The sequence below is a fragment of the Astatotilapia calliptera genome, chromosome 5, assembly GCF_964374335.1.
Source record: "Astatotilapia calliptera chromosome 5, fAstCal68.1, whole genome shotgun sequence".
Lineage (NCBI taxonomy): Eukaryota > Metazoa > Chordata > Actinopteri > Cichliformes > Cichlidae > Astatotilapia > Astatotilapia calliptera.
The window spans coordinates 34,919,750-34,930,457 of record NC_137426.1 but is presented as its reverse complement, the minus strand read 5'-3'; the positions used below and the strand labels follow the sequence as shown (position 1 = coordinate 34,930,457).

General features: G+C 38.1%; 1 protein-coding gene across 6 annotated transcripts in view; it reads right to left on the bottom strand.

The window, feature by feature from the left end:
* Positions 1-1,418: 1,418 nt before the first annotated feature.
* The window catches only part of epha8 (eph receptor A8), a 136,397-nt gene continuing 127,107 nt past the window's right edge, over positions 1,419-10,708 (bottom strand). For all 6 annotated transcript variants that reach the window (XM_026169027.2, XM_026169028.2, XM_080302137.1 and 3 more), the window contains 4 exons: positions 4,447-4,596; positions 4,147-4,337; positions 3,124-3,282; positions 1,419-1,786 (listed from right to left, as the gene is read on the bottom strand). In XM_026169027.2, coding sequence (XP_026024812.1) covers positions 1,672-1,786; positions 3,124-3,282; positions 4,147-4,337; positions 4,447-4,596 — 615 coding nt within the window. In that variant the 3' untranslated portion in view covers positions 1,419-1,671. The remainder of the gene's footprint in view (positions 1,787-3,123; positions 3,283-4,146; positions 4,338-4,446; positions 4,597-10,708) is intronic.

The following is a 10,708-nucleotide window of genomic DNA, read 5'->3' as shown; positions in this document are numbered from 1 at the left end:
TTGCAAGTATAGACTCTCTGAATGCAACTCGCTAACCAAGCCTAATACCCTTAACCTCTATTTAACCACACAACCCTTTATGTAAATGTTCTAATTTCTGGCTCCAAAAGCAACACAGCAAAATGCTAACTTTGAGGCATCAAAATGTTCAGAAACCAATGAGTGTCATGTATCATTTATATACAACATGTGCTTACAGGCCACTAATGAAATCCTAGGTTTAAAACCTCTATTTCAGTTCCGCCTATAGACTCCAGTAAATTTGACACACTGACCCATTCAAGCAACAATAAAACACAGTTTTGTTTCAGGAAATATTTGCTTTGATATCCTACAACATATGTTGTAGGAAAAGTACAATAAGATGAAAACAGACTTTAAAACCATTGGCATGAAAACAGTTCGACGCTTACTAGCTTGATCTCACATTCTTGCCAAGTGAACTTAAGAAGTAAGGTCAATTCATCAACCTGCTGTTCTCAAGGTCATTACAAACTAAACGGATTCATCTTGCGTCACATTTACACCTGATTTGAAATGAATTTCAGATGACAGTGCACTTGGAATAAATATGCCCAAATATACTTAAAATACATCCGATTTATAGCATTTACCACACCATAAAAATGGCCAGCATTGCTTAATATTATGCACATGGAATAACAGTGCATAATATTTCAACATATTTTCTTTTCTGCTTTCTGACGCAGTGAAGAAAAGACTGAAATAAATCTCATAAGCAATGTATTTACTGTATAACCCCAATAAATGTTAGATTTCTCTTCTACTTCTTGGGTTTATTAATGTTTTACTTCATTATTTCCTTATTATTCTTTAAAACAGCTAACTTTTGAAAGGACTGGAGGAAGATCTAGTTGCAGTTGTGGCTGCAAAGAGATCTGTGACACAACTGCAAGACCTCTACAACACAGAGAGATTGTAGAATAAAGTGCACTGTAACTGAATCACACACATCTTCCGAGTACAATAGTTGTGCGCCGTGCAGCTTCAGACTGGGCAGAGGGCTCTTGGGCTCTCCTGGGGTCATTCATCAAGGTTGGGCGGTGGAGAAATGTGCCTGTTGTTGGTATTAATAGCCCGAGGTGAAATAGGTCCTCTACACTGCGGAGGCGATCTGGCAACTCCGGTGAGCCCTATTTCACTTTGCTCAACTTTTTTTTTGTCCCGGCTCGAGCTTCATTGTGGACCTCATTCTTTTCAAGCTTCTCAAGCGCCATCGAAACATTTAAACCCCCCACCCCCACTTACTACATCACTCCATCCACTCTTGCTATTGCCTGGTTCCGCAAATCATATTTCTCTGGTAAATTCATGATTGATAAATTATTTTCTCTTTGTAGAATACAATAAAATCATTTGTGCTAATTAAGGCAGTCTTTTCATTTACAAACAAGACATTTAAACTCAGAAAATTTAATTGGGTTGGGAAAAAAAACAAAATAAAAGGTTGGACTTTTCCCAAAGAAGTCATTATTTACTTGTTCTGTCAGTAAAACTTTTCACATTTTGTTCTTTCATCTCTTGAAGAAAAGTCTTGGAAAGTTCCCAACATCTCCCAGTTTTCTGATCCTTTTATTTCCAGTGGAGTCCCTCGTGACCTTTTAGAAGCCTGGGTTTCCAGATTTTAGCAGAGAAACCACGGCATTGGAATTATACGTGCACCGACGGCACACTCTTGTTGAGGACTTGCGCCCTCATCAGCTGGACGCTGGTCATGATCTTCTTCTGATGGCCCATTAATGTCACCCCGAGCCTCTGGATATCCCTATATGGCACACACACAAAAACAAATCAGATTTGAAGATTTATGAAAGTTGGACTCTACAGGCCCCAGTTAGTGTGTTAAAGTTTATGACATGTGATCAGGAAAACAACTGAACAACTACAGCTTGTTTAGAAGGTTTTCCAAGACGAAGCCTCTTCTCTCTAAAATGAACATGGCAGCACAGCTTGGTTTGTGGATTCATACCAGCAGTTTACTTTCAACAGAATCCCAATCAACAAAATTTGGATATTAAAATTAAATAAAAAAAGATATGACATGGCAGAGCTCAGTGAGCCTTACATTACCCTAGTGTTACTATATAAGGGACTATCGTAATTGTCGGGCTATAAGCCGCTACTTTTTGCACAAGCTTTGAACCCTGCGGCTTTTAGTCAGGTGCGGCTTTTCTATGGATTGTCCATGATTTTCGTGATATCATAAGAGGATTTGTTTTGTTTGTTCCGCTGTTGTACAGCACTAGGTTGCCTGGCGGAAGGACATGTGATCAGACACACAGTATCGGGGTTCAAGAGTGGTATGTTGGTCACATGTCCGTCCGCCAAGTAACGTAGTGCCGTACGAAGTAGCGCGAAAAACAAACTTCAAAGTAGTGGCTAATGTATGTACAAAACAGGATGCGCTCAGGTGCGCTTTGTAGTCTGGAAAATACGGTAATTCCATCAGCTGCAAATATTATAACGCCTCATACTTGAGATGGCCTTTTTTTGGATATACACTAATGGACACTCAAGAAATTGGTGTGAGAGAGTCTGAGCGATTTAGTTTCATATTATAGGAAAGCTGTGCTAATGTAGTTTGATGCTAGCTGAAGGACAGGCTTGAAGGCTGGGTGGCATAAGTTCCTGACCCCTGGGTCAGATTTGTGGGAGGTTTTAATATGTGTTCGACTGAGCTCAGAGGCTCATGGGACAGAAGAATGGAGATGATAATCAATAAGTGTTATAATATAACATATTACCTCTTTTCTGTGCACAAGCTATGCCATTCTATGTCCTGTCCAGCAGTTTAAGGTCTGTGTGAGGTGATTTTCTCTCACATTAGCTGGTAGAGATTGTAGAGCACCTACACTACTACTACTACTACTAATAATAATAATAATAATACATTTTATTTGAGGGCGCCTTTCAAAAACACAAGGTCATCTTACAAAAGAACAACATTAATAAAAGAAGCAATAGTCATAAAATACATAAAATAAATTAAAATTGCAAAGCAGAACTCTACAACAGGTAAAATCAGCACTAAAGCTGATTTTACTACATCTAACAGCTCACTACTGCCTCTGAGCTGCTGAGACTTCCCCAGGAAGCGCTTACCCTTGGTTCATGCTTATGACGTGACCCAGAGTGTGGTACCCCCCAGCTGCAAAGTGTTCCTTGTAGCGGCTCATCTTTATGGTGTCCAGCCACTCGTCTACTGAGTTACAGCTGCTGAAGTCAGGGATAGCTCTCTCCATCAGTGTAGGACTGTTTAAACTGCAGCGAATAAAGACAGATGGCAGTGGATCAGAAGTGGAAGAGACAGGAAGATGTATCGGAAGACAAAAAGGCAGCTTGAAAAGGAGAGGAGTCAAAAAGTGAGCAAGGGGGAGAATCCTGAGGGAAAAGGGGCTTTTGAAATGCACGAGTATGTGAGACAGGAAATCGATAGCAGTTAAAATGATTGAGAAGAGGTGGTGACCGTGGTTGCAGGATGGCTGCTTTGGGTAGATTAACACAGGGAGAAATGTTTAACACTCCTCCTGCTTCTCTGCCTCTTAATATTCCTACTGTTTCTCTCACCTCACAGTGTCATGCACCATTGACTCCATAGGACCTGAGATCTGAACTGAGCAATTTACACAGGTCTAGCTTTAGCCTGGGTGTCCTTTCAAACCTGCTCCCAGATTCACTATGGATCAATGTCAATATCACAGCGAGGCTTTTACTTAATGCACAGCGCGTCTATCAGAGATGAGCTTATTGGAAAACGAACATGACCGCTCACTTCATCTGCCAGACAACTTTGAGGGAAACTTTAGGCTGCAACTTTATCCCACCGCGCCCATGCTTGATAGCAGCGGGATGAGATTGGATTTACTCTGCTTCCCACACCAGGATGGTTACTTAGTAGCTTAACAGTCAGTCACCATATATGGTCCCGGAGATCATCTTCTCAGGCCCTCGCAGGTGGTGTCTTGCTTTGATTTGCAGTTTAATCCGCTAATCACATGAACCAATATTTGATTACATTTTGGCGAGCTGTCTTGCCAAATTAAATCAAAAAGACTCCTCGGCATGTGACATAATGCACTCATGTTGTGCCGCTGTAAATATGGATTTATTCCGTTGCCCACCTACCTGCAGAGTGTGTCCATAGATTTCAGGTTCTCTGGGTTGCGGATTAGCTTGTCAAGAACGGTGACTATCTGGCAAAAACGGGGCCTCTCGTTGCGATCCTTCTGCCAGCAATCCAGCATGAGTGTGTGTAGAGCAGCAGGACAGCCCATAGGAGCAGGCAGCCTGTAGCCCTCCTCAACAGATTTGATCACCTGTACATGTCCAGCAGAATATGCATAAGGCTACAATGTGTAGCATAAAAATAAACATCACATTATCTCTGGTCGCTAAATGGTATTTAAATCAGCAAACACCACTCACATCTCTGTTAGTGAGATTCCAGTATGGTCGCTCTCCATAGGACATCACCTCCCACATGACCACGCCATAACTCCACACATCACTGGAGGAGGAGAATTTCCTGTATGCGATGGCCTCTGGAGCTGTCCACCGGATTGGGATTTTTCCACCCTGCCAGGAAGACAAAAAAGTTCAAGCAAGGATACAGAGGAGATTTGGAGAAAAAATGTAAGACAGACCACATCCAGAGCTAAACGTTTCACTGCCATTGTGTCCGCAGAGCCTGTGTCCTGTCCCAACCCTAACACATCCTGCTATTGTACACACACACACACACACACACACACACACGCACACACATACACACACACACACACACACAGATGGATATCCTAAATAAGCATCTTTAAGTGGGCTAAATAGATCAGAGTAAACTAACAAATGAAATGCTGAAATAGCTTAAAGTGTTGGGTAAATAGTTAAAATGGTCTAATAATACTAAATTGCTAAATACTATTTTTAATTGGTTGCCTAAAAGTAAAAAATAAAATGGATAAAAAGTTTATATATTAAATTGTTATAGTGGCAGTAAAAAAGTCGCTTAAAGTATTTAATGAGTCGCATTAATGGATAAACATAAATACTAAATCAAGTAGTGGGCGAAAGTGTAGTGCCACCCTTCATCACTTTTTATTTTGCTAGGAAAATGGAAAATAGTTTCAGCAATCTATTTTAAAAATGTGCAAACATAAAAGCACAGCCAGAGTTTCTACATTTCGAACAAACTTGAAATTCGATATTTGGTATGATGCACTTTTCCTCGTCCTCACAGCCTCAATTTGTTTAGGTACCCTTTCAAGCAATTTCTTTAAATACTCTTCAGGAATAGTTTTCCGGGATTCTTGAAGGTGCTTCCAAAAGCTCTTCTTTGGACCTGAGATCTGAACTCTGTCAAGATGATCTCTTACTGCTTCAGTCATGTTAAGGTTGAGGCTCTGGGGAGGCCAATCCACGACTGATAGTGTTACACTGTATATTTTTCTATTCAGGTATAATTTTACTGCATTGGCAGTACATTTTGTATCGTTGTCATGCTAAAAATAGAAACAGAAAAGCAGTTCTATTCAGATGATACACAGCTTTATTCATTCATCAAGCCAGAATATACAAATCAATTAATGTCATTAAGGACAGGCAGTCCCTAATGACATAAAGGGCTCGATTACCTGTAAGTTCTTATTTCTAGATTCAGGCAAAACTGAGTTTATTGTACTCTCGAAACTATTAGAAAGATGGTGTCTAATCATTTTAGATGACATTGCTCCTGTAACTCTGTCAGGAGTCTTGGAGTTATTTCTGATCAGGATATGTCCTTCAGCATGCACATTAAATAAAAATGTGCATAGCTAAAATGAGAAATTCCTATCTCAGAGTGATGCTGAAAAACTAGGCTGGACTTATGTAATTCATTATTATCATTCACTCTAAAAGCTCCCTGAAAAGTCCTCAGTTAATCCAGAATGCTAGAGTGAGAGTACTAAATCTGCTAAATAATCTGGGGATAGAAAACAGGCAAATTTCTCCCATATTAGCTTCTCTTCCTTGGGTAACTGTTAAATTCAGAATTTAATTTAAAATCCTTCTCCTTGCATACAAAACCTTTAATTATTAGACAAAAACATTATAGCACCTTATTATCCTAAAAGAGCTCCACGGTCTCAGACTGTTGGCCTACTTGTGGTCTTAAAGTATTCAGAAGTAGTATGAGAGGCAGAGCTTCAGCTGTCCGGCTCCTCTACTGTGGAACCTGCTTACAATTTAGATTTAGGAGTCAGAGACTCTTACTCAACTACAATAAATTGACTAAATAGCTTAAATGAATGGATAAAAAGCACCAGAATTTAGTTTCAGTTATTAGATAAATGGATAAATAGTTTACTAATCAATAAAGGGTTAAATTGATAAGCTAAAAGTAATTTGAAAAGCTTGCAGTAGTTGTGGCAAGAAGTAGTTAGCCTGAATGTTTTTGATAGTTCTCAGCAATGAATAAATTGTTTAAATATAGTCAATTTAATAGATAAGTAGGTAAACATGTCATTAAAGGATAAATCAGTATCATGGTTAGCTAAAACAATAGATGCATAGTTTCAATCACTTGCAGTAGTAATTTGTATATTTTTGAAAATAGTTATTTAGCAGATCTATTTAAATAACGAGTGGTAAAGTATTATCAGACCTACATAATGATCATTTGAAAACACTTTACAGGAAAAAGTGAAACAAATGGAAGTGGTTAAAATAGACTAGACTTATAGGGTTATATAAGCTGGTGGTTTTTATCCGACAAGGCTTTGGGGGCTTTGTCTGAGAAAAGGATTGAGAACTGCTGCCCTAGAGCACCAATAATGTATATTAAAACACACATGAAATTTAGCTGTCATGTCATGAGTAACAGCTTTTGTGACCATTTTGAAGGAAAAAGTAGTGATGATGTGATTAGGGATTCTGCTAAGGGTTTCAGTATAATATAGGAAGAAAACACAGAGGCACACACACACACACACACACACACACACACACACACACACACACACACACACACACACACACACACACACACACACACACTTCCTTTAAGTAAAAGTGTCTATCTGTAGCTAAAACTTCAATGGGAGGACAGCATTTAAATACTAAAGCTACTTAAAGCCTGATCTGAAATGATATTTTAAAATCTTCAACTGTATTGTAGGATGTTAGTCAGATATCAAAAGTGAAAAGTAATGACATCAATAAAAGAGATTTAGCAACATAAAAAGAGCAAAACATTTTAACCATGGAAGGAACCTCTAGTTAAATAAAATCACTACTAAAGTAAAACAGATTCATAAATGAGCTACATGCCTGCTCACTGTTTAACAGCAAATGTTAATGAAAGCAGAAAATAACAGCACACACTAAAGGGCAACGATGTGTATGTGTATGTTCTCAGGACAAGAATAGACTTGCAAGTGTTAGCAAGTGAACTACTTGCATTGTACTTGATATTAAACTAGCACTTAATTAAGTTGACAAATGGATACATCACTTCCTAAACAAACAAATCACTCCCTGTGGGTAATTTTAAGCCTCTGAAGGTTACTCACCAAATATAGCCAATTACAGACACTCGGTGTTCTGCTAAACATTTAAAACAGGCCAAAGTTTCCGTACTTTCAATTCCTTCAAAGTTACTTTGCTGCCACCTTTGACTCCATAGAAGAGCTTTATACCTCCATAATTTCCAAGCAGTAATGTTTTAATCTTCAGCTACAATCAAGTGTTATTGTGACGCCATAATGTCTGTATATCACGATCCATAATCAGTTTCTCCTTCACACTGGGTGATGCTGTACATAATCACCTTGGTGTCTATAATCTGATTGCTGTGCTTTTACAGACTAATAGACACATGGGTTGAAGCCGATTTGGATCTGAAAGCACTGGAATCTTTTACTTTTTTTTTTTAGTTAACACTCAATATATTTCTTTCAAACTGGTTTAAAATGAGAGTATTCTTTAAAGTAGCTCTTTCAGTTGACTCAAAATCCATTTGTACCGCCTAATAAAAAGTGTTTTAATTTCCAGCCTTTGTTTGTCGTGCTTCTACTTTCATTCTGGTAATTATCTGATATGTGAATATAATCAAGATATGTTTTTAAAGAACAAAATTCAGTGGCTTGTGCTGACTGAGTACAAATTTAAAGCATCATTTTAAACAATAAAGTTCAAATTGAAGAGCACTTTGTCAAGCACACAGCAATCAGAGGATCCATACATAAATGAAATACTTTATTGCTCAGAACAAAGCAATATTAACATGATATATATATATATATATATATATATATATATTTATACAATATTTTTAGCAATGGTTGATTTACAAGAGTGATGAGAAAATATATATTTTATATATAGTATATATATATATATATATATATATATATATATATTTTTTTTTTTTTTTTTTTTTTTTTTTTAGGGGTGCAACGATACACAAAATTCACGGTTCGATTCGATACTTTGGTGTCACGGTTCGATATTTTTTCGATACAAAAAAAATGTTCATGCCTTTTTAATTTGTCATTTATTAAAATTATAAATATATATTTTAACTCAAAAGTACAGTTTTTAAATTTAATGTTGCTGAAACAAAAAAGTAATAAAAAAAAAATATATCTCAGGGCTCGCAAAATTTCAAAATCTCTGGTAGCCCAAAATAAATTTAAGTAGCCCGAATAAAAAAGAGAGCATTTTTTTGATTGATGTTTTGTTTCCTTTATAATATTATTCATTAAAGTATAATATTGTAAAGGAAACAAAACATTAATCAAAAAATTGTTGAAAAACAAATTACAACATTGTATAAAAATTACAATCATCAACTCAAATACTTGGTTCTAATTGAACAGAAATTTCTATGAACTTGTAAGAACTGTGTAGGACATGAATCAGTCTGTGTCAGATCCTGAATTTGAAATTTCCACTGAAGTCACAAGTAAGAGGCAAGTGGAACCAAGATCTAGGCCATTTGCTTTTTGAAGTTTGCAAAGACTGCTAAATTGTGCCAGTGGTAGTTCACTCTTTGCAACATAGTACGCTGTTCTAAACAGATTTTTCAGGTTTATTTTTTGTATGTTATTTGCAATTGGTGTTTGTTCTGGGAAAGATATTGCAGACTGAGCAATAATGCATTTCTTGCATTTCTCATGGGTTCTAATGGGGGCCTTTCTTAAAATGACTGGTCCCAGTAACAAAGGCGCTTGTCGACTCAGAAATCGAGAGAAAGCCAACAACACACCCGGCAGAACATTATGTTATTTACACGGGTGCACATAAGTGGTCCGCATGTGCGCATTCGCTGTCAAAATAAAAGACGTGCACCAGATAAGAAGTTGCAACGCGCGTTTGCGTCCATATAAAAAGAACTGTTTTTGTCCGCTAGAGTGGGATTTTCACGGCACATTCTGCACCACATCTCTGTGCGTTCATCATTTGTTTGAAGCCAGCTCACCTCCTGCAACCACTTTTCCGAGAATACGCGCTTCTTTTGTGGTTCGGACTCCTTCTGACATTTCTTTGGAGGTGGAGGAACACCAAAGTAATTGCTTAAAGGAGCTTCTTCGACATCTTTAAGAGTTCTAAACAAATGTCTGTCCTCCTCCAGAAAATCTTATGTACGCAAACACGCGTTGCAACTTCATATCTTGTGCGCGTTTTTTATTTTGACAGCGAATGCGCACCTGCGGACCACTTATGTGCAGCCCTGGTTATTTAGCTCGTCATATTGCAGCCACAGAAATTATTTTGTCCATGAAACCATAAAGCTGCACTTTCTTTTTGCCTTATAGTCTGATTTGTCATAACTTCTCCGTTTTGTGGTAAGCTTTTCTTTGGCTGTCACTTCTTCACCCTGACCTCTCTTATTTGGCTCAGCAGAACTAAAATATATATCCTGCTGCTTTTACACGCGCACTCACATAAGCTCAGCGATTCTCTGCGCGATCAACCTCTCACATGTTTAAGCTGCGGGAGATTTCACTTGTCATGTTTGCAGTGTAAGCTAACGATTGATAAGACGATGTCAGAGGAATTGGTGCACAAATTATCATCACTCACCAATCAGTGCTGTCGCTCTCTATAAAACAGTTCGCACGATTGCAAAGTGAAAGCAAAAAACAAGCGCAAATTCAAACCGATTTCAATATGTCACATATTGACAGTGGCTCATCGATGCCAATGACATAATTACCCAGCTACATTTCCGAAAGAATGCAAAAGCATTGACATATATTTTTCCTTCCTACAATAGCGTGACGGGCAGGGCAGAGATAGATTTTGGTAGCCCAACTGGAAAAATCGCTAGCCCCGGGACGTCGGGCTACCGATTTTGCCAGCCCTGTATCTGATTGAGGAATCACTCATCTTTGGAAAAGAGAGTTTATTACAGAGAAATGGCTCTTTCCAAAATAAAAGCTATACTATACGCTTCTTCTGGGCTATATTCTCAGCAGCATATTAAACATATCAGGTCCCCATAAGGAGAATCATGTGCTAACGGCTGTCTAAGTGACTCGAGTAAAGTTTGTAGCATGCATGCTTGTTGTTTTTGTCTGCTTCCACTTGTCTTTGCACTAGGATGATGTCGGCGTAAATGTGCAGTCATATTCGTTGTGTTCCCACTAGTGCTTTCAGGTTAATCTCGTTGAAATGACGTTAACGCCACAACAGGGCAAATCTCCGT